Source organism: Podarcis raffonei, chromosome 18 (genome assembly GCF_027172205.1).
Source record: "Podarcis raffonei isolate rPodRaf1 chromosome 18, rPodRaf1.pri, whole genome shotgun sequence".
Taxonomy (NCBI): Eukaryota; Metazoa; Chordata; class Lepidosauria; order Squamata; family Lacertidae; genus Podarcis; species Podarcis raffonei.
The window spans coordinates 7643651-7666748 of record NC_070619.1 but is presented as its reverse complement, the minus strand read 5'-3'; the positions used below and the strand labels follow the sequence as shown (position 1 = coordinate 7666748).

Genomic DNA, 23098 nt, shown 5'->3' with positions numbered 1-23098 from the left:
AACAAAAACCCAAGAGCTCTATAAGGGTAACAGGGAACCAGGCAGAGGGCCTTCTCGGTAGTGGCACCCTCCCATCAGATGTCAAGGAAAGAAACAACTATCTGACTTTTAGAAGACATCTGAAGGCAGCCCTGTTTAGGGAAGTTTCTAATGTTTGAAGTTTTATTCTGTTTTTAATGTTCTGTTGAGTGCTGCCCAGAGTGGCTGGGGGAACCCAGCCAGAAAGGTGGGGTATAAATAAATTAGTAGTAGTAATAGTAGTAGTAGTAGTATAATTACAGTGGTACCTCGGGTTAAGTACTTAATTTGTTCCGGAGGTCCGTACTTAACCTGAAACTGTTTTTAACCTGAAGCACCACTTTAGCTAATGGGGCCTCCTTCTGCTGCCGCACCGCCAGAGCCCGATTTCTGTTCTCATCCTGAAGAAAAGTTCTTAACCTGAAGCACTATTTCTGGGTTAGCGGAGTCTGTAACCTGAAGCGTACGTAACCTGAAGTGTATGTAACCCGAGGTACCACTGTATATGATTCTATTTTATCAGTGCTCACCTGTGTTTCTGTAGAATGAAGTGGCAGAAATTTAGGATTTGGGAATTTTACCCATTCCCAGATATGTGTGTTGAATTAAACATGACAAGAAAGCAGGACTAGCATGACCGTGCACCAGTCAAGATTTCTGTGTTGTATTCCACACCCATATCATTAAATATATGTTTATATAAAGAATTACAATACCAGCATAGAAAGCTGTTTTTCTCTTTCTCTGGGTTTTACCCGCCCCCAGTAAATACCAGCTACTCCTACACAGCAGGGGGTGGACTAGAGGACCACTTGGGTCCCTCGCAGGCTCTCCCCAGCCCTCGTCCCACCTGGAGTTTGGTCCCACTGCAAGTTTGGTGGCGCACTCTGCTAACGGCTTACAGTTGCCTAGCGTGGGTTGCCGGGGCCCGGGACAAGACTGGTATTGTTCCACCAACCTGTGACGGCACCGGCGTGGCAATTGCAGCCTGCCCATCTCCTTGATCAGCCCCCGCCCTCCATTTCTCCCTTTCCAACGTCAGTTTGATGCGGATAGCAGCCATCGGAAGAATTTGAAAACAAAACAAAACAAAACAATAATATAAACAGCCGAACAAAATATGTGCCTTTGACCTGATGGAAGAACCGAAGGTTTGGGGAGGGGGGAAAGAGTGGAAATTGAGGGACTCCCTGACTCTTGAGAGAGGCACGGACGGAGGGCGTGCTGTTTTTTCCCCCCTTTTGAAATTTTCGCTCCTGGTAATTTTGTGCCCGGGGCACACACCCCGCTACGCCACTGACTGCCGATCTCTTCCTCTCCCCTTCCCAGACACCCGCCAAGGATTCTGTTTCACCGAGGTGCTGCAGACCATGTGCCAGATGTCCTCAACCAACCGGCACCAGGTCACGAAATCGGAGTGCTGCTGCAACGGAGGCCGGGGCTGGGGACCCCAGTGCGAACTCTGCCCCTTTCCTGCCACCGCCCAGTACAAGAAAATGTGCCCGCATGGGCCAGGCTACGCAACCGACGGGAGAGGTGAGCCTGTCAAGCAGGGGGCAGGATCCGTGGGCAAAGTCTCTGAGGGCCCCCCCCCCACGCTCTCCCTGACCGCAACTGGCTTTGCATTGGTGATGATCCTAACCTAAGGTTATCAGATTTTTTTTCCAAAGAAACCGGGCCCACTTTTTTTTTTTGAAAGGAGAAAAAAAAATATTAAAAAATGTTGTTTTTTAAAAAGTCGGGCTACCTTTGAAGGTGACCCAGAAACTACAACTAATGCAGAATGCGGCAGCTAGACTGGTGACTGGGGGCGGCCGCCGAGACCACATAACACCGGTCTTGAAAGACCTACATTGGCTCCCAGGACGTTTCCGAGCACAATTCAAAGTGTTGGTGCTGACCTTGAAAGCCCTAAATGGCGCAGTATCCCTGAAGGAGCATCTCCACCCCCATCGTTCTGCCCGGACACTGAGGTCCAGCTCCGAGGGCCTTCTGGCGGTTCCCTCATTGCGAGAAGCAAAGCTACAGGGAACCAGGCAGAGGGCCTTCTCGGTAGTGGCACCCACCCTGTGGAACGCCCTCCCACCAGATGTCAAAGCAATAAACAACTACCTGACCTTCAGACGACATCTGAAGGCAGCCCTGTTCAGGGAAGTTTTTAATGTGTGACATTTTAGTGTATTTTTGGTCTCTGTGGATGCCGCCCAGAGTGGCTGGGGAAACCCAGCCAGATGGGCGGGATACAAATAATAAATTATTATTATTATTATTATATCTTCTCCTCTGCGGGCAGTTCGCCGGGTGGCTGGGCGTGCTCGATTTGGGTTGCGGGGGGGTCAGCGGTTCCCCCAGTTGACGTGCCGGGCGTCCCCGGTTCCCCCTTGGCAGTGGCAGCGGCAGCCTCAGCAGCCCCAGCAGCCCGTAGCCAGCCTGGTAGTGCAGTTGGCTCTGGCTGGCTTCAAGAGCTGCTCACTGCTGTGGTGCCCGCCATTTTGCCTCGCCAGAAGTCCCCATATGATGTGTCTTGTGCCGTTGAACCAATCACACAACATTCATTCCCTACCTACGGGATTGCCTCTCCCGGTCTGCCCCACGGAGAGCCTCAAGGCCCATAAATAGCAACACCCTAGTGGTCCCGGGCCCTAAGGAAGTTAGATTAGTCTCAACCAGAGCCAGGGCCTTTTCAACACTGGCCCCGGCCTGGTGGAACGCTCTGCCTCATGAGACCAGGGCCCTGCGGGATCTGATTTCTTTTCACAGGGCCTGTAAGACAGAGTTGTTCCCCTTGGCCTTTGGCTTGGAGCCAATTTGATTCCCTCCCTCTCTTTCTTTTTCCTTTTTCCTTTCTCCTCCTCTGATGAGGCTGCATTTTAATATTTTAATGTTTCAATATTTTAATGTTGTATTTTAATCTTGTTTTTAAGTTGTATTCATTCAACTTGTTTTTATTATTGCTTGTTAGCCGCCCTGAGCCCGGCCTTGGCTGGGGAGGGCGGGGTATAAATAAATAATAATAATAATAATAATATTATTATTATTATTATTATTATTATTATTATTATTATTCAAAGCTCTTTCTTCGCTGCTTCTCCACGGTTTGTTGTGGCTGAAGCCGCGCTCGGTAAACCTTGGTTTGCGTTTGCTGCAGAACATCTCGGGGAGTTTGAATAAGGCAAAATCGAGGAGACATACTGTATTTTTCGCTCTATAGGACGCACTTCCCCCCTCCAAAAATGAAAGGGCTGGGGAGGGCGGGGTATAAATAAAAATTATTATTATTATTACTAATAAATCTAGAACACTTAAAATATAAATCCAGGGACATTAAATGAAATCCGGGGACATTCTGGGGACGGATTTTGTCCGGGGACAGATTTGGAAATCCGGGGACTGTCCCCGGGAAACGGGGACATCTGGTAACCATATCCTAACCATCGGCTCCTCTCCTCTTCCGCTGCAGACATTGACGAGTGCAGAGTGCTGCCCAACCTCTGCAAACACGGCCAGTGCATCAACAGCATGGGTTCGTTCCGCTGCCATTGCCGGCTTGGCTACACCAACGATATCACCGGCACGTCTTGCCAGGGTAAGGGTTTTTGCGGAAGCAGGCAGCCTGCCTCGAGCCAGCAGCCAGGCTGTCCTTCCCTCTACACCCACAAAATACAAACCAGATTCCTAGGGAGTCCCTGGCAATTTGAGAGTCATCTCCATGTGTGGGTGTCAGGATCAGGTCAGCGATAACTCACAAGGTGGCTGCAAAGTGAAATCTTCACTCAAAGAAACCAGAACAGGCCTAGTGATCACAGCAACTCTCCCCAATGAGGACTTTCCCGCCGCTCTCTTCCCGGCCAGTTCCCTCCCAAGCAATCTGAGACGTCTCCACCTTGCCCGCCTTTGCTCCTCCTTCTTCATCCCTCTTCTGGTTCTGGGAGACCATGGGGGAGAGGAGCTGGTTGCAGCAGGAGATGGAGACACCCTGAATTCATCACCTGCCTCATCTCTGTCTCTTGGCCTCCCTCCTCTCCAGCCCCTAATTCTGCAGTGCTCTCTGGCACAGAATCTCCCTGCTCACTAAACCCTGTTGCCCCTTCAGCTTCCAACACCTCCAGTTTTCTCCCTCTTTTCCCTCTGACCATTCCTCATGGACCCACCACCACTCCCTGGGCTCTGAGCCTTCTTCCCTTGTTGGTTCCCCAACTGGTGTCTACCCCCCACTCCTCTGCATCTGGCAAGCCCATGGCAGCTTCCCAACAACACCAAACACTTCTGAACAGTCTCAAACGGGGCTGGCTCCAGATAGGGGGCAGGAGATAGGAAAAGATTAGAACAGGCATAGGCAAACTCGGCCCTCCAGATGTTTTGGGACTACAACTCCCATCATCCCTGACCACTGGTCCTGTTAGCTAGGGGTGATGGGAGTTGTAGTCCCAAAACATCTGGAGGGCCGAGTTTGCTTATGCCTGGATTAGCAGCAGTGCAAGGCACCTCTTTGCTCTGTCCTCTGACGCCCAAGATGTGCGCTTTCAGTTGGAGGCAAGTTCTTTAAGCTATTTTGAATTGTTGCAACTCACCCTGGAGCCTAAGGGACGCAGGTGGCGCTGTGGGTTAAACCACAGAGCCTAGGACTTGCCAATCAGAAGGTCGGCGGTTCAAATCCCCGCAACGGGGTGAGCTGCCGTTGTTCGGTCCCTGCTCCTGCCAACCTAGCAGTTTGAAAGCACGTCAAAGTGCAAGTAGGTAAATAGGTACTGCTCCGGCGGGAAGGTAAACAGCGTTTCCGTGTGCTGCCCTGGTTCGCCAGAAGCGGCTTAGTCCTGCTGGCCACATGACCCGGAAGCTGTACGCCGGCTCCCTCGGCCAATAAAGTGAGATGAGCGCCACAACCCCAGAGTCGGTCACGACTGGACCTAATGGACCTTTACCTTTACCCTGGAGCCTGCTGGTGAAAGGTCCGGCTGGCCAATTTAGATAAAATAATAATAAAATAATGGGGATGTGGGACAGGGCCTTCTCGGTCGTGGCTGCTCCCAGGGAACTATGGAACTCCCTGCCTAGAGAAGTTTGACGGGCTTCCTCTTTGTTGCCCAGCCAGGAGCTGAACACCTTTTTATTCCAACATGCCTTTAGGAACGGACTCTTTTTAAGGAAAGGGCTGGTGCTGCGATGTTTTCATTGCTATTATTATCTGTATTTTTCATGGGTCTTTCATATACAGCCGTACCTCGGAAGTCGAACGCCTTGCGAGTCAAACACTTTGGCTCCCGAACACCGCAAATCCGGAAGCGAGTGTTCCGGTTTGCGAATGTTCTTTGGCACCCAAACATCCGACGCGGCTTCCGATTGGCTGCAGGAGCTTCTTGCAGCCAATCGGAAGCCGCGCCTTGGTTTCTGAACGTTTTAGAAGTCGAACGGTCTTCCAGAAAGGATTCCGTTCAACTTCCGAGGTACAACTAATTCTGTTGGTGTTTGATTGCACTTTGCTGTTTCTATGGTTTCATCTTTTTCTGTTTTGTCGTTGGTTTTGTACTTTGGAAACTGACTGGGGGAAAGGCAGGGCATTATTATTATTATTATTATTATTATTATTATTATTGCTGTTATATCATATTCGCTTCACCGTAGACCTAGACGAATGCAACCAGTCGCCCAAGCCATGCAACTTCATCTGCAAGAACACAGAAGGAAGCTTCCAGTGTTCCTGCCCGCGAGGTTACATCTTGCAAGAAGACGGGAAGACCTGCAAAGGTAACTAAAATTTGGGGGAGAAGCTGGGGTGCGAAATGGATTTGATCTTTGCAAACCCCAGCTGCCTCTTGAAGGCCCTAGGATCAGGCCACACCATAGCTGTCAACCGTCCCTTATTTGGCAGGACAGTCCCTCATCCCAGCGCCGTGTCCCGCTGCTGTCCCTTATTGATGATGTCCCTTAAATTTCCCTGGTTTCAAAGGAAGCAGCTCCTCTCCCTCCCTCCCTGCCGGCCAGGGAGGAGGGAGGCTCCAACTGTGTTGCTTGGCTGCGTTGCTCACCCAATAAGGAGTCTAACAACGACTGGGGGGTGGAGTTTGCATGCCTTGTGCCAATCAAATCGGCCGCGTTGCCTGGGGACTCGCCTTTGCTCAGCGCTTCCCAGCGGAGAGGTGACAGTGGTTTTCCTTGCTGCATCCCCTTTGCCGGGTTGCTGCGCTGTGGGAACCACCGCTTGAGGCTTCGTTTGGCTGCTGGCTGGGCTTTCTGCTTTTGGCTCGGAGGGGCTCAGAAGTCGAACCTAGCTGTGCTCTGAAAATCCCTTATTTTGGCTGCTGATCCCTTATTTTCGAGGCTGCTGGCCCCTTATTTTCAAATCTGTAAGTTGACAGCTATGGGCCACACCCACGCCTTACCTTTAAAGCACTCTTGCAGCAGTGTGGTGTAGTGGTTAGAGCATCGGACTAGAGCCAGGGTTCAAATCCCCGCTCAGCTGTGAACCTCGGGGGCCAGTCGCTGCCTCTCGGCGTAACCTACCTAACACCGGCGCTGTGAGGTGAGGAATGGCCAGAGTGAGAAATTACATGTTATGTGGAAGATAGAGCAAGCTGTTGTTCTCCTGCTCTGGGGTTCAGGACTCGAACCCAAGACTCAACATCAGGAAGAACTTTCTGACAGTAAGAGCTTTTCGACAGTGCAACCGTCTCCCTCAGGAGGTTGTGGACTCTCCTTCCCAGAGATTTTCAAGCAGAGGTTAGATGGCTGTCTGTCAGGGGTGCTTGAGCCGAGATGCCTGCATTGCAGGGGGTTGGACTAGATGACCGCCGGGTTCCCTTCCAGCTCTACAATTCAACGATTGTCAAAAGTGCACTTACGAGTTTGGAAAAGGCATACCCACTTGTCAGAGACCAGTGGCGGCAACAGCGGCTGCCCAGAGTGTTAGAATTCCTGCTCCGTGATTGCAGTCATGGAATTGTTGTCTATCACATGACGGTGTATGTTTTGACTCCACAGAGTGGGAAGTGACGGAGACAGGATGTTTGTGTTACTGTGTTCCATGAAGTGGGACTATTGTCCTTTGTTATTTTTCTATTTGCTGTCTGATGCTAGAGAGAGAGGGAGGCATGTTGCAGTGCTCCGTGTGTGTTTACATGTAAATAAAGTAGATTAGCCAAAATGCCGAGTTGCTGAGGTCTGTTACGCAAGCTGTGCAACGGATCCCTAAGTGTGCCGGTGTCGGTTGGCATCGGTCGCTGTGATGTTCGGGCAGAAGAAAGCTTTTGAAGCTCCCGAACGATCGACCAGGAGGGAGAGAACATGCCAGTCGGGCATGTGTCTCTGCCAGGGTCCTACTCGAGTGTAGGAAGAGCTCCTGACACAGAGGACTCCCCAGGAGAGGGGAGAAGAGAGGAGGCTGGGGGAACGCTCCACAAGGGAGGGTGTTCGAAAAGAGGTGAGGGGCTGTCAGCTCTGCAGGCAAGGGTGGACATAACTGGGCTCCTGTCCCCACAGGGGTGCCGTGGGCAACCCTGGCCTCTGTCCCTCTTTCCTTCCCTCCTTCTTCTGATGCCCTCTGGCGTCTCTGCCTCCCAAAGGCTTGCACGGCTCTTTGTTGCAGCAGCCCTGGCTGCAAGCTCCCCGTGCGAATGGTGCCTCTGGGGCTGGCCAGGGGGCGCTGGGTGCCAGGAGCTGAGACGACCTCGGAGTAAGCAAGCAAGCGGGCGAGGGAGCCCAGTCCGCCAGCCCTTGCTGTTGGGAATGGGCAGACACGTCTGTGGGCCGGTGCAAGGAGGTGTCTCTCTTTGGGGGGGCAGCTCAGAGACCAGGGGCTGCGGGAGCGGCTGCCCAGAGGACCCCCAAGGAGAGGGGCAAGGAGGCTGAGGAGGGAGGGTGTTCGAAAAGGGGTTTGGGGCTTCCAGCTCTGCAGGTAAGTGGGGACCTAACTGGTCTCCTGAGCGCCACAGGGGTGCCGCAGAAAGAAAGTTCAAGCGAGCCATGGACTCAAAAAGCTTGAAAACCTCCAGATTAAAGGATATCATCCATTCATCAATATCAGTGTCTTGGTCACTGTTAGGGCATCCTCGTTGTCTTTTTCCCAGTCTTGAGAGGTAGGGAAGTTGACAGATCCGTCCCTCCGTAGTCCTGCCTCAACCAAGCCTCTGTAGGGTGAGGGCGATAACACCAGAGAGGGAGTGGTGCAGGAAAAACAACTTACTCCTTAACTTAAAAAAAAACAAAAGAGATCATTGTGGACTTCAGGAAATGTAAATTGAATATTCAGCCACTTATTATTGAGGGGAGGTGCGTGGAACAGGTCTCGGGTGTTTCGATTTCTGGGAATGGAGTTGAGAGACGACCTAACCTGGGGAGAAAACAGCAGAGGAGAGCACAGCAGAGGTTATATTTTCTGAGAATCCTCCAGAAAAACAATCTCTCAAAGGACCTGTTGATGGCATTTAGCATTGTACTGTGGAGAGTGTATTAACTTAGGGTCTGTGTGTGTGGTTTGGGGGCTGCATGGCCAGGGAAAAAACAATGCTGTCCAGGCTTGTAAAGACTGCAGAGAGAACAACTGGGTGCACTCTTCCCACCTTGGATAAAATCTATGCTTCCAGGTGCCATAAGAAAGCGGCAGAGATAGCGCAGGATAGTGCGCTCCCCGGAAATGATCTCTTTCAGCTTCTGCCTTCTGGAAGAAGGTACAGGGTTATAAAAAGGCCAGGACTAGCCGTCTGAGAAACAGTTTCTACGCAAATGCAATTCTGGTTCTAAACGCAGCATAAGGGGTCTCTATAGTATAGTGTATTTAAAAATGGGGTTCAGAGTTTTTAGGGGTTTTTAAATGTTTTATGTAGTTTTTCAATTTCATTGTTCTGCATGGGACAATGACAATAAAGATATTGTATATCGTATATATTGCATATCGTAACTCGGCTCGTTTTCTTTACGAATCCAGACCTTGACGAGTGCTCCACAAAGCAACACAACTGCCAGTTCCTCTGCGTCAACGTTATCGGGGGCTTCAACTGCAAGTGCCCCCCTGGTTTCACCCAGCACCATTCTTCCTGCATCGGTGAGTTCCCCTGGTGCCCTCCCAAAGGCAAGAGCGAACCTTTCCAGGGACGCCAGTTCACAAAGAGAAATAAATTTGCAGGGTCTCTATTGCACACATGTGCACGTAGCCTGTAGTTCACCCCTCAGCCACCTGATTCCTGGACTTACCGTATTTTTTGCTCTATAAGACTCACTTTTTCCCTCCTAAAAAGTAAGGGGAAATGTGTGTGCATCTTATGGAGCGAACGCAGGCTGCGCAGCTATCCCAGAAGCCAGAACAGCAAGAGGGATTGCTGCTTCACTGCGCAGTGATCCCTCTTGCTGTTCTGGCTGCCGAGATTCAGAATATTTTTTTTCTTGTTTTCCTCCTCCAAAAACTAGGTGCGTCTTGTGGTCTGGTGCGTCTTATGGAGCAAAAAATGCGGTAACCATCCAGGGGTCCTTTACCTTTGACCTTTTAATCTCCTCCCTACTGGCTTCAGGTCCATTCACCTGCCGCCACCCTATAATGCGACCTCTGCAAGGCATTCCACCCACAGGCCAGCAGCATAAGCAATGCACAAAGGTGCTTACTAGGAAAACATACGTCTCAAGCAAGCGAGCCAAGCCGCACGCTCCATAACAAAGCCACCACGCTGCTGTCCAGTTTGGCAACCCTTTGCAATTTTGCCAATACGGGGGCGTTGTTGAACTGTGCTTGTGTCTACTATAAAGTAAAGGTAAAGGGACCCCTGACCTTTAGGTCCAGTCGTGACCGACTCTGGGGTTGCGGCGCTCATCTCGCTTTATTGGCCGAGGGAGCCGGCGTCCAGCTTCCGGGTCATGTGGCCAGCAGGACTAAGCCGCTTCTGGCGAACCAGAGCAGCACATGGAAATGCCGTTTACCTTCCCGCTGGAGCGGTACCTATTTATCTACTTGCACTTTGATGTGCTTTCGAACTGCTAGGTTGGCAGGAGGAGGGACTGAGCAATGGGAGCTCACCCTGTCGCAGGGATTCGAACTGCCAACCTTCTGATAGGCAAGCCCTAGGCTCTGTGGTTTAACCCACAGCGACACCTGCGTCCCTTTAATGTCTACTATAGATGGGGCTAATACGTGCTTTTTTGTTGTTGTTCATGAGATTTCTCTGCTTTGCCCCCCCTCCTGCAGATAACAACGAGTGCACAGCGCAGCCCACCTTGTGCGGGGTCAAAGGGCAGTGCCTGAACACCCCTGGGAGTTACAACTGCGAGTGTCAGAAAGGGTTTGCCCTCGACACCTCTGGAAGTAGTTGCGAAGGTATGTGCAGACAGAGGGAATGGTCTAAAATCCCATGGCAATTACACACAAAGCTAGACCCGTTTTCCCCCACGCTAAGCCAACCCAAACTCCAGGGGAAACAAAGAAAATTCCATGCTACAGAGCATGAGAAAAGCAGTTGAAAATATAAAGGTAAAGGTAAAGGGACCCCTGACCATTAGGTCCAGTCGTGACTGACTCTGGGGTTGTGGCGCTCATCTCGCTTTACTGGCCGAGGGAGCCGGCGTACAGCTTCCGGGTCATGTGGCCAGCAGGACTAAGCCGCTTCTGGCGAACCAGAGCAGCGCACGGAAACGCCGTTTACCTTCCCACCGGAGGGGTACCTATTTACCTACTTGCACTTTGATGGGCTTTCGAACTGCTAGGTTGGCAGGAGCAGGGATTGAGCAACGGGAGCTCACTCCATCGCGGGGATTCAAACCGCCGACCTTCTGATCGGCAAGCCCTAGGCTCTGTGGTTTAACCCACAGTGCCACCCGCAAATTGAAAATATAGCATAAATAAAAGCACACATTCTACTCATGTAAAAACACACTGATTCCCAGACCGTCCGTGGGCCAGATTTAGAAGGCGATTGGGCCAGACCTGGCCCCCAGGCCTTCGTTTGCGTACCCATGGCTATGAGTCTATGATTTTCCCCACCTAAAACATGATCTCTCTCTCCCCCTTCTCGGTGCGCAGATGTCGACGAATGTGACGGGAACCACCGCTGCCAACATGGGTGCCAGAACGTCCTGGGAGGGTACCGCTGCGGCTGCCCCCAGGGATACGTCCAGCATTACCAGTGGAACCAGTGTGTAGGTAAGTGAACCACTGGGGACTGGGTGGAAAGGGACGTTAAGCGAGACTCAACACACCTTGAAAGCCCTAAATGCCCCCTCAGCCCTGTAGCCCTGAAGGAGCGTCTCCACCCCCATCGTTCAGCCCGGACACTGAAGTCCAGCTCCAAGGGCCTTCTGGCAGTTTCCCCCACTGCAAGAAGTAAAGTTACAGGGAACCAGGCAGAGGGCCTTCTCAGTGGTGGCACCCTCCCTGTGGAATGCCCTCCCATCAGATGTCAAGGAGATAAGCAACTCTTTGACCTCTTAGAAGACATCTGAAGGCAGCCCTGTATAGGGAAGTTTTAAAAGTTTGGTGTTTTATGGTGTTTTTATATGTGTTGGGAGCAACCCAGTGTGGCTGGGGCAATCCAGTCAGATGGGCAGGGTACTAATAATAATAACAAACAACATAATATACTAAATATAAGTGTTGTAGTAGTAATAATAATAATAGTTGTTCTGGTGTTTGTTGTTTTGTTAAGATAAAATAAAATGAAATTATTATTCTTATTACTATTATTATTATTATTATTATTATTATTATTATTATTATTATTTTCCTGCATGTGTTTGGAATATTTTTAGACATTTTTGCTAATTCAAGCGGTGTTAAGTACCACCTAAATATTATTTTCATTTAGTTGTCTTTCAAAGTATAAAGGTAAAGGGACCCCTGACCGTTAGGACGACTCTGGGGTTGCAGCGCTCATCTCGCTTTATTGGCCAAGGGAGCCGGTGTACAGCTTCCGGGTCATGTGGCCAGCAGGACTAAGCCGCTTCTGGCAAACCAGAGCAGCGCACGGAAACACCATTTACCTTCCCACTGGAGTGGTACCTATTTATCTACTTGCACTTTGACGTGCTTTTGAACTGCTAGGTTGGCAGGAACAGGGACTGAGCAACGGGAGCTCACCCCGTCATTGCAGGGATTCGAACCACCGACCTTCTGATCGGAAAGTCCTAGGCTCAGTGGTTTAGACCACAGCGCCACCCATGTCCCTTTTCAAAGTATAACATGCAGTAAATGCCAAACCTTCCGCAGACGAGGTAATCGAGATGTGGTAATCGTCATCATCATCATCATACCCCACTCATCTGATAAGTGGCTTCCAGCATATACAAAAACGTAATAAACCATGAAACATTAAAACAATTGTACCAGTCGTATTAGTATCATCAGAGAGCACCTGCTTGGTGTGCAGAAAACAGGGCCTGCCCAACCAGTTTCGCCGCCTGAGGCAAAACCGGAAGGTGCCACTCCTGCTGAAGCCTTGTAGCAGCGACTTCCAGGTTCTGGCAAGGTTTTGTCCATTAGTCACCACTTCTCTGATGGTGCCCCTTGGAATCTGGCCCCAAAGGCGGATGCCTCGGTTCACCTGATGTGCGGGCCGGTCCTGCCAGAAGGTCCTGGGTCAAGGGGCCCTTGTATAACCAGCCGTATAACCACCTTTTCGGCCGCAGATGAGAACGAGTGCTCCAGCTCCACGGCCTGCGGCTCGGCCTCCTGCTACAACACCCTGGGGAGTTTCAAGTGCATCTGCCCGTCTGGCTTTGACTTCGACCAGGCTTTCGGGGGCTGCCAGGACGTGAACGAATGTGCCGCGGGTGGGAGCCCCTGTAGCTACGGCTGCTCCAACACAGAAGGCGGCTACTTGTGCGGGTGCCCAACCGGGTACTTCCGGGCAGGGCAGGGGTAAGTTCAGCAACGCCGGCAGCCTCCGATTCACAGAGCAAAACGATGGGACTTACAAGCGGGAGTCTTGTCCCTGTGTTCACTTCTGGTTTATGCACTTTTTTTTTGCTGCCCTGATTTCAGTGGGAAAGCCCAGCCTGCCTTGTGCTGCCTCGCAACTTTGGTGTTTTCTATCCAAATATTTGCAGGCCTTCCCAGAAGACCCCCGGGGGGGACCCCAGCTGACAAATGTCAGGGGAAGAGAAGCTGTTTAATGCACAGTTTCTCAAAAGATTTACACCCTATCAACTTGCCCTTACTTTCAATGGTGGGACCGCCTCGCTGTTCAGAAAAGCACAGTTTGGAAAGACGGAAGCGAGTGCGAGTCCCTGACATAGCTGTCAACCGTCCCTTATTTGGCGGGAAAGTCCCTTATCCCAGCGCCGTGTCCCGCTGCTGTCCCTTATTGATGATGTCCCTTAAATTTCCCAGGTTTCAAAGGAAGCAGCTCCTCTCCCTCCCTCCCTGCCGGCCAGGGAGGAGGGAGGCTCCAACTGTGTTGCTTGGCTGCGTTGCTCACCCAATAAGGAGTCTAAGAACGACTGGGGGTGGAGCTTGCATGCCTTGTGCTGATCAAATCGGCCGCGTTGCCTGGGGACTCGCCTTTGCTCAGCGCTTCCCAGCGGAGAGGTGACGGTGGTTTTCCTTGCTGCATCCCCTTTGCCGGGTTGCTGCGCTGTGGGAACTACCGCTTGAGGCTTCGTTTGGCTGCTGGCTGGGCTTTCTGCCTTTGGCTCGGAGGGGCTCAGAAGTTGAACCTAGCTGTGCTTTGAAAATCCCTTATTTTGGCTGCTGATCCCTTATTTTCGAGGCTGCTGGTCCCTTATTTTCGAGGCTGCTGGTCCCTTATTTTCAAATCTGTAAGTTGACAGCTATGGTCCCTGACAATCCCCTCTCTGGTGCTTGCTTGCTCTTTGAACTGCAGGCACTGTGTATCGGGGCTAGGATTTGGCAAGGAAGCTTACCTCCCAGCGCCCCTGGAGGAGGAAGATGAGGAGAATCTGCTGTCGCCCGAAGCCTGTTACGAGTGCAAGATCAACGGCTACCCCAAGAGAGGGCGTCACCGGCGGAGCGTCAATGACACCAACGAGCACCAGGTATTTGGGGGGGGTGGCGGGTGGAGGGAGAGAGATGGGGCACCTCATAGTCTTGGGACTGGCCTCCCCAAATTCGCCTCCTCTCGCTTCCAAAGTGGAACTGGCGCCCGAGGAATATTGCAGATACAGCGGTACCTCAGTTTTCGAACGTGATCTGTTCCGGAAGACCGTTCGACTTCCGAAACGTTCGAAAACCGAAGCATTTACTTCCGGAAGCGTTTACGTCTGGAAAACTCAATACGGAAGCCGCTTGGCACATTCGACTTCTGAAAAGCGATCAAAAACCGAAGCAGTTACTTCCTGGATTTCGGCATTCGGAAGCTGAAACGTTTGACTTCTGAGACGTTTGAAAATCGAGGTGCCGCTGTACAGTGGATGCTCGGGTTGCGAAGGTGATCCGTGCAGGATGCACGTTCGCAACCCGCAGCGGCCGCAACCTGCAGCGGCGCGTCTGCACACATGCAGGTTGCGATTCGACGTTTCTGCGCATGCGCCTCTGCCGAAACCCGGAAGTAACACGTTGTCAGCTCTTTTCAAAAGTAAACATTGAACATATTGCAGTTGCAATAATTTCATTGCTTTATCTTTTCCACAACCGAGCTCTGCGTGAACTTTATGAAATAAATAGCCCCTCCCTGGCCCGCCTCTGACCTCTCTTCTCCTCCCTTTCCTCCCTCCCCTACGTGCAGAAACCGGGCGTCAGCTTGGCCAGCATCGACGTGGCCTCGCCGGTGGTGGTGGCTCTCAACCTCTCCGGCCTGGGCCACAAGGAGCACATTCTGGAGCTGCTGCCGGCCGTGGCGCCGCTGGAGAACCGCGTCCGCTACGTCATCGCCCAGGGGAACGAGGCGGGCCACTTCCACATTCACCAGCAAGACGGGCTCAGCTTTCTACACCTGGCGCGCAAGCGGGCGTCGCCCGGCACCTACCAGCTGGAGATCGTCAGCATCCCGCTTTACCGCAAGCGCGAACTGCAACACCTGGAAGCCCTGAAGGATCACGACTACCTTGCCGGGGAGCTGGGCGAGGCCCTCAAAATGAGGTTGCAGCTCCGCCTCTTTTAACCCTGCCCTTCCCGAGAGACACACCAACGAAGCCAAGGGCTCAGGCTGCGCACCACCAACGACACACCCCGGGAGAATCTGCGCCTCTCCCCCCCTTGCGCCGGTACCTCCCCCACCTTGCTGCCGTGGTGGAAGGGCTTCAGGGCAGCCCCCAATCTGGACAACAACGAATCCTGTTCTCCAAAACAAAAACATATTTCAGAGGGCTGTTTTCGCCTCTGCCACCACCTCCTGCCCCACAGGCGGCCTCTGCCCTGCAGCCCCCGGGGAACGGCAGCGGTTGGGACCCGGCAGGCGAGGAAGCCCCCCCTCCCTCGTTCGCCTTGGGTCCCCCCCTTGTTTCACTCCTCGCCTTGGCATCCCAGTGGCCCTCCTCCTCTGCGAGCACTGAGGACTTATTCACCTCCCTTCGCGTCGGAAGGGAATGGCAGCTTCCGGTCTCCACTGTGCGTCCGGCCCGCTATTACACTGGACTCCGGGGTTTCATGTGCGGGTGCTTCGCCTGTCGGCAACGGTTGGGGGAAGGCAGCCAGGCCTGCACCGGATCCAACCTTTGCAGGGTCCTCCAAAGCGCACTAGAGTTCCTTGGACAGCATTGAAGTGCACTGCGCCGCTTATGGGGACCAAAGCGAAGAAGCAGAGCTGCTGTGTTTCCGTGCATCTTGGAGTCACATACCTGGGCGAGGGGCGGATGTTGAGAGCTTCTCTCCTTCCCTCGGCACCGTATATTGCCTGCTTTAAACCTAGCTGGACCTAACGCAGCTGCTCTTAAGCGTTAGATGCATGATCTGTGTCACCCCTGCAGAGCTGGCATGCACTAGAGTTAATTGAACAGCAGCGATGTGCATTGCGCAGCAAGGGAAACCATTGCCTCGTTACCTCCGCAGCAAGGAATGTGCTCGACCCTCTGCGGAAAGGGAAGAGGTTGCAAATGGGGGACCGGTTGTTCTCGCGTGGTAGGGACAGGTTTGAAAATGTGACACACATCGTGAGCGAGAGTCACACCAGGCCCCTAAATTGAGGGATTTTAACATGCCTCCATCTGTTTCCTTAATGCAGAGAGTGCTAGATGTCACGCAGCACAGAGAAGTTAATATTGTCTGCTCCCTAGCTTGGGTAGAAGTTACCAGGGATCTGTCAACATCTATATGGGTTAGAAGAAATCATATAGCCGTTGTGTCCTGGGTGGAAACAAGGGAGCAAACTTCATAGATCATAAGTTGGAAGGGGCTCTGAAGATCATCTAGGCTAGGCATGGCCAAACTTGGCCCTCCAGCTGTTTGAAGACTACAGTTCCCATCATCCCTGACCACTGTTAGCTAGGGATGATGGGAGCTGTAGCCCCAAAACAGCCGGAGGGCCAAGTTTGGCCATGCCTGATCTAGGCCAACCCCCCGCCTGCAATGCAGGAATATGCAGGGGGGAATAGCCATGCGGGGATCAAACCTGCAGCCTTGGCGTGATTCGCACCAAGGTCTAACCAACTGAGCCAGACAACGCTTTGAGCAGGGGGCAGGCACCGAACCCCACTGATGCCCTCATCAGGAGTATTCCTGGACACCCAGAAACCATCTACAAATAATATTTTTTTTTGCATTTAGACAGGGGAGGCGAGCTTTCGAGGTGCTTCATGTACGTTATCTCAGTGAAACCTCACAACAGCCCTTTAAAGTAGGTTGGCGTTACTGTACTCCCCTGTGGTTGAGGTGAAACGTGAATTAAGCCCCTGGCAAGTCAAAGAATGCTAGAATTTCTAGAGTTGGAAGGGGACCATCAGGGTCATCTAGTCCAACCCCCTGCAATGCAGGAATCTTTTGCCCAAGGTAGGACTCGAATCCAAGACCCTGAGTTGAAGAGCCTCGTGCTCTGCCACCTGAGCTATCCCAGGCTCAAGCAACCTCTCGCACGGGGCTTAAATCTTATTTTGTCGCTCTGGTTGCGCTCTCACCGTCCAAAACACGTTTAAAACACACAGAGAGAATCTTAGGAACCGTAGTCAGTTGAGGGTGCTGGGAACTGCGGCTCTGTGAGGGGTGAACTACAGTTCCCAGGAAGTGCGCTTTGAGCGCATGGTGCAAATGTGACCTCTCTGCTGCTGCTGCTGCTGCTTAGGTCAGTGTCCGATTGCCAATGCAAAAGAATATGGGGGATAACGGGAACCATTTCGGACACTTGGCAGAAGCTGTGGGAGTTGTAGTACGAAACATCTAGGGGGAAACAGGATTGGAGAAAGCTGACGTGAACCCTTCTGTGTGATCGCACCTCTTTGAGACTTACCTGTGAACGCACCTGATGAAAAACTAGCAAGAGCAACCTAATATAAGGAAGGAGGGTGTCAAAGACTCTCACTGTCTCGTGGTGTGCCCTATCTGAGCAAATGGGGGGGCCTTCTCCACCAATCTCAGTCCGCCCCCAGCCAGCCTCAACTTGCCTGCCTCCTTGCTGCCAGTCTGGGCTTTGCTCCACCTCCCTTGGGTTCTGCCTCTTGCCTCTGGAGCCACCTACTGCTAGCCTCCCTCCTTGCGGCCACCTGCTTCAGAGCGGGGTTACTGCATTTGTAGTGGGAAACGTGGCTCCAAGAGGGGTCAGAAGACCCCCCCACGCCACCCGCAAGGCCTCTGCCCCACCCCGAGCCCTTGACATCCTTGTGCCCGCCACAGACCCCCTAGATGGAGACCGACAGACTCAGGCGTTAACCCGGAAGTGCCAAAGGGCACAATCTTCTTATGCAGCTATATTTTTCATTGGGGGGGGGTTTCCTCTCCCCCCTCCTCTTCCATCAAGAATCTCCCCTCTGATGCCTCAGGAACCTCAATGTGCCTCAGCGGAATAATGGGTATAAATAACGGCTGCCACACGGCGATGGCAGGGGGCACACAAACGTGAATTGATTCATTCACAAAATTGACTCACAAAATTCATTCACAATATTCATACACAAAATTCATTCACAAATTCATTCATTCACAAAATTCATTCACAAATTCATTCATTCACAAAATTCATTCACAAAATTCATTCACAAAATTCATTCACAAAATTCATTCACAGAAGCCCCCCGCCATATCAGTCTGCGTGGATTTGAGGGTGTGAGAGCAAGGTTGTGAAACACCTGCTTTAGCTTTTGCCATGGCAATACCGCAGCTGTTTTAATTCATTGCCGCAAAAACCGGACCTGAAACTGCGACCGTTCTCCGATTCGGAGTTCCAGGGGTGCTATCTTGCTCAGGTTTTCTTTTCCCCCTTTTGTGCTCGCCCTCTGACCGCTTGACACCTCTTCAGTTGTCACCTCTGCCTTCCCTCCGTTAGGTCTCCTAAGGTCCACACAAGCCTAGGGATGTGGGGTAAGGGAAGAATTTCAATTCCATTTGCATCTCAGCGAGCGCCAATAACGTGAACCAAAGCAGGGCCATCCTTTGAAATCCTCACTTCTCTGAATTTTGCAACCGCTCAGGCAAATTGTGCGTGCAAATATGTACATGATTAGGCGGAAACAGCCAAAACAACAGCAACAAACCAAACCCCACTTCACATTAAGCGGAAGCGCTTTTGAAAACACGCCTGTTAATTGGAACGATGGGCAAAGCTAGGTGCCAGAAATTCGCACCAAAATGCTGGCGAGTTTTCACGGGGGGCTTTTTAAAAAGAAAGGAAGTTGCAAATGGCTGCAGAAATGTGGAGAACTGTATTTAAGATTGGGGGGAAAGAGAGAGGGGAACTGAAACTGACAGGTTCACCCACCCCTGTTGGAAGTGAGCGAAGTTGGGGCATTACCGGAGGGGCGAATCCTCCAGGACATCTAGTCCCCAGATGTTGTTGGACTACAACTCCCATCATCCCTGAGCTCTGGCCTTGCTAGCTAGGGGTGATGGGAGTTGTGGTTCACATCTGGGGACCCACAGGTTGAGAAGGGCTGTCCTAGGAGGAGGTGGCCGGTCCTGGTCCCATTCTGGATTCTTTCTATTCCTTCCCTCCCCTTGTTTAAAAAATATGGGTGTCAGGAGGTGGGCTTGGGCTCCTTTAAAACTTGAAACCCCTGGACCTCCCCAGCTCAGTCCACAGCGGGCTTGGGGTGGTGCCCCAAGCCAGACTTCTCAACATGACATCCTCTCTCATAACCAGGATGTCTTTCCTGCCTCGTTTCGTCTTCCGTACTTGTTTTTGGGTTTTGCCAAATGGTGCTTTCCCCCCTCCCTCCGATTCTTATTAATATTATTATTATTATTATTGATGATGATGGTAATCCATTAGCCAAGGGGCGTGGTGTTTGCGTGTGCAGAGTTGTGGTCCCGATCTCCTCCGCACCACGACCGTGACTTTCCTTCCGTGCAACGGCGGAGGGGGAGCAGGGGAGGGGTCGGCCGCACACAGCACTGAGACCGAGACCCGGCCGCCTGGGGGGGGCCGGCCTTTTCATTTTGTATCATGAGCGACGGCAGCAATAAAGTTATTTTGGGTTAAAGGTCTGTGGCGCTCTCCTTGTTTCGCAAACACTTGGACTTGACATCTCTAAAATAGGCTCTTAAGACAGGGGTGCGTCCGTGCTGTTGCTTAAAGGTAAAGGGACCCCTGACCATTAGGTCCAGTCGTGTCTCTATTTTCCAGGGACCAGTCTCAGATTTACAGAAGCCGTCCCGGTTTCTGATTTGACCCCGGAACATCCCGCTTCTCTCTATTTTCATCGGAGAAATGTTGGAGGAGATGGAATGGCCCTAGGGGTACACGAATCAGCTAGCAACATTACTAACAGAGAAAAACAAATAGGTGCGCTGGGGGGGTGGAACTCAGAAAAATTAAGGATCATCGTAGAAAAGCAACTTCTGGGCAACAGTCTAGGAGCAGAGCCACCATTGCCAAATCATGACCAATTTGCCTGAGTTCTAGATTCAGGTAAGTAGCCGTGTTGGTCTGACGCGGTAAAGGTAAAGGGACCCCTGACCGTTAGGTCCAGTCGTGGCCAACTCTGGGGTTGCGGCGCTCATCTCGCTTTACTCACCGAGGGAGCCAGCGTACAGCTTCCGGGTCATGTGGCCAGCAGGACTAAACCGCTTCTGGCGAACCAGAGCAGCGCACGGAAACGCCGTTTACCTTCCCACCGGAGTGGTACCTATTTATCTACTTGCACGTTGACGTGCTTTCGAACTGCTAGGTTGGCAGGAGCAGGGACCGAGCAACGGGAGCTCACCCTGTTGAGGGGATTTGAACCGCCGACCTTCTGATCGGCAAGTCCTAGGCTCTGTGGTTTAACCCACAGCGCCACTCGTGTCCTTTGCATCACTATTCACACACACATATATATTTCAAAGTAGGATTATTTTGATTACTGCAAGCTGGCAGTAGCATTCCACGTGTATCCACCTCTATTGTTTTCCTGTCATATTTGCCAATTTTTTAGTGGGGGAGGGCCCAGAGAGACAGTGCACAAGAGCCCTTTCGAAACATTGCACGTATCCACAGGAGGGCAGGCGTAAAATATCTCCGCAATGGCTGGGTGTGCGGAGATCAAAGAGGAGGCAACAGGCAAATTTAGCAACAAAAGGCAGCTTTATTTCATGGCGAAAGAGGTGCTGGTACCCTTCTTATAGAAATAGCTCCCTGTTCTCAACACACAGAAGAAGAAGAGTTTGGATTTGATATCCCGCTTTATCACTACCCGAAGGAGTCTCAAAGCGGCTCACATTCTCCTTTCCCTTCCTCCCCCACAACAAACACTCTGTGAGGTGAGTGGGGCTGAGAGACTTCAGAGAAGTGTGACTGGCCCAGGGTCACCCAGCAGCTGCATGCGGAGGAGCGGGGAAGCGAACCCGGTTCACCAGATTACGAGTCTACCGCTCCAAACCACTATACCACACTGACTCTCACTACACCACAGCACAAAAGAGGCCCGAACTCTGCCTCAAAGGTGAACTGTGGCCTGCACAATTCTTTCCATAGCCCCTCGGGAAGGGGCATTTGCAGGATACGAACCCCCCTCCCTTCCACAGTCCTAGCCCAGTTTTCTGCCACCGCCGGAGGAATCTACTCCCTAACCGTCCCTGTGACTCCTGTTCCTTCCCCGACCTTCCCATTCAAATATTATTGTGTTTCACCGTTTCTTAAACCAATGAACCTCAAATTTAATACCCATTTAAACGCTGAGCTTTCTTCCACAGTGTTTCCGGTCCCCCTTCCACGCCGCGTTGTACTTTCGTCTATTCCGCAATTCCTTCGTTACAATTACAACCGCATTTCTTCCGCTGCTCATATTTTAATCCTGCCAGCGATTCCATTTAACATAGGGTATTTTCCAAACAAACAAGGGTTTCACTCTTCAGTATAAAATACACCGCTTGACCTCTTATTTTGCTATCACCTTTGCCATTTCCAATACAGCCGTACGTCGGAAGCCGTTCCAGAAGTCCGTTCAACTTCCAAAACGTTTGGAAACCAAAGCGCGGCTTCCGATTGGCTGCAGGAAGGTCCTGCAGCCAATCGGAAGCTGTCGGAGCCCCGCCGGAAGTTCAGGTTCCAAAGAACGTTCGCAAACCGGAACACTCACTTCCGGGTTTGCGGCGTTCGGAAGCCAAAATGTCCGATTTCGCTGGGGCAAGAGAACTTTCCCCACACATAATAATAATTGATTATTTATACCCCGCCTATCTGGCTGAGTTTCCCCAGCCACTCTGGGCAGCTCCCAATCAAATGTTAAAAACAATACAGCGTTAAATATTAAAAACTTCCCTGAACAGGGCTGCCTTCAGATGTCTTTTGAAGATAGGATAGCTGCTTATTTCCTTCACATCTGAAAGGAGGGTGTTCCACAGGGTGGGCGCCACCACCAAGAAGGCCCTGTCTGGGTTCCCTGTAACCTCACTTCTCGCAGGGGGGGAACCGCCAGAAGGCCCTTGGCGCTGGATCTGTGTCTGGGCTGAACGATGGGGGTGGAGACGGTCCTTCACACACTCCCCAAGCCCAGAGATCAGAGACGGTTTGGGCTGCCCGGACACCAGAGACTCACACAGGACCTACCAGGGTCAACGCAAAAGCAAGCTGGTTGGGACAAAAGTTATGGGTGGAAGAGAAGGATGAAGACAAGGGCTGCCTCACAGCATGATTGGGAGACTGAAACACTCCTACTTTCGTGCGCAAGCTGGGATTTTGTTTTATTTGGCGAGCCAGAACCACATGGATTACTGTATTTTTTGCTCTATAAGACTCACTTTTTCCCTCCTAAAAAGTAAGAGGAAATGTGTGTGCGTCTTATGGAGCGAACACAGGCTGTGCAGCTATCCCAGAAGCCAGAACAGCAAGAGGGATTGCTGCTTTCACTGCACAGTGATCCCTCTTGCTGTTCTGGCTTCTGAGATTCAGAATATTTTTTTCCTTGTTTTCCTCCTCCAAAAACTAGGTGCGTCTTATGGTCTGGTGCATCTTATAGAGTGAAAAATACGGTACTTGTCTTTCCTCTGCTTCCTGAATTCGGTCTTCTGAATAGCGCTTAAACAGAGACATACAAGAAGTGGCTTTATATGAGCAGGAACCACTCATCCGCCAAGATACACCGGGGGCAGCCGGCATGGCACCTTCCGGATGTGGCTGAACTATAACTCCCAGCAACCAGCGCGCCAATGGTCAAGAAGGATGGGAGTTCTAGTCCACCCAGGTCTGGAGGGCCACAAATCCTCCATCATTTTGGACTCCCAGCTGTCCATGGAGGCGCAGGTCAATTCTGTGTCCAGGGCAGCTGTCTACCAGCTCCATCTGGTACGCAGGCTGAGACCCTCCCTGCCCGCAGACTGTCTTGCCAGAGTGGTGCATGCTCTGGTTATCTGTATTATTATTATTATGGAATAAAAGTAAAGGGACCCCTGACCATTATGTCCAGTCATGGCCGACTCTGGGGTTGCGGTGCTCATCTCGCTTTATTGGCCGAGGGAGCCGGCATACAGCTTCCAGGTCATGTGGCCAGCATGACTAAGCCGCTTCTGGCGAACCAGAGCAGTGCACAGAAACGCCGTTTACCTTCCCGCCAGAGCGGTACCTATTGATCTACTTGCACTTTGACGTGC

At 51.7% G+C, this 23098-nt stretch overlaps 1 protein-coding gene across 7 annotated transcripts in view; it reads left to right on the top strand.

Moving 5' to 3' along the window:
• FBN3 (fibrillin 3) overlaps positions 1-16375 on the top strand; it is a 166181-nt gene extending 149806 nt beyond the window's left edge. For 6 of the 7 annotated variants that reach the window (XM_053372339.1, XM_053372342.1, XM_053372340.1 and 3 more), the window contains 9 exons: positions 1348-1554; positions 3479-3604; positions 5641-5763; positions 8939-9055; positions 10187-10315; positions 11018-11137; positions 12619-12850; positions 13815-13986; positions 14676-16375. In XM_053372339.1, the coding sequence (XP_053228314.1) occupies positions 1348-1554; positions 3479-3604; positions 5641-5763; positions 8939-9055; positions 10187-10315; positions 11018-11137; positions 12619-12850; positions 13815-13986; positions 14676-15050 (1601 nt within the window). In that variant the 3' untranslated portion in view covers positions 15051-16375. The remainder of the gene's footprint in view (positions 1-1347; positions 1555-3478; positions 3605-5640; positions 5764-8938; positions 9056-10186; positions 10316-11017; positions 11138-12618; positions 12851-13814; positions 13987-14675) is intronic. The other variant, XM_053372344.1, reaches the window with a different exon arrangement.
• The last annotated feature ends 6723 nt before the right edge of the window (positions 16376-23098 follow it).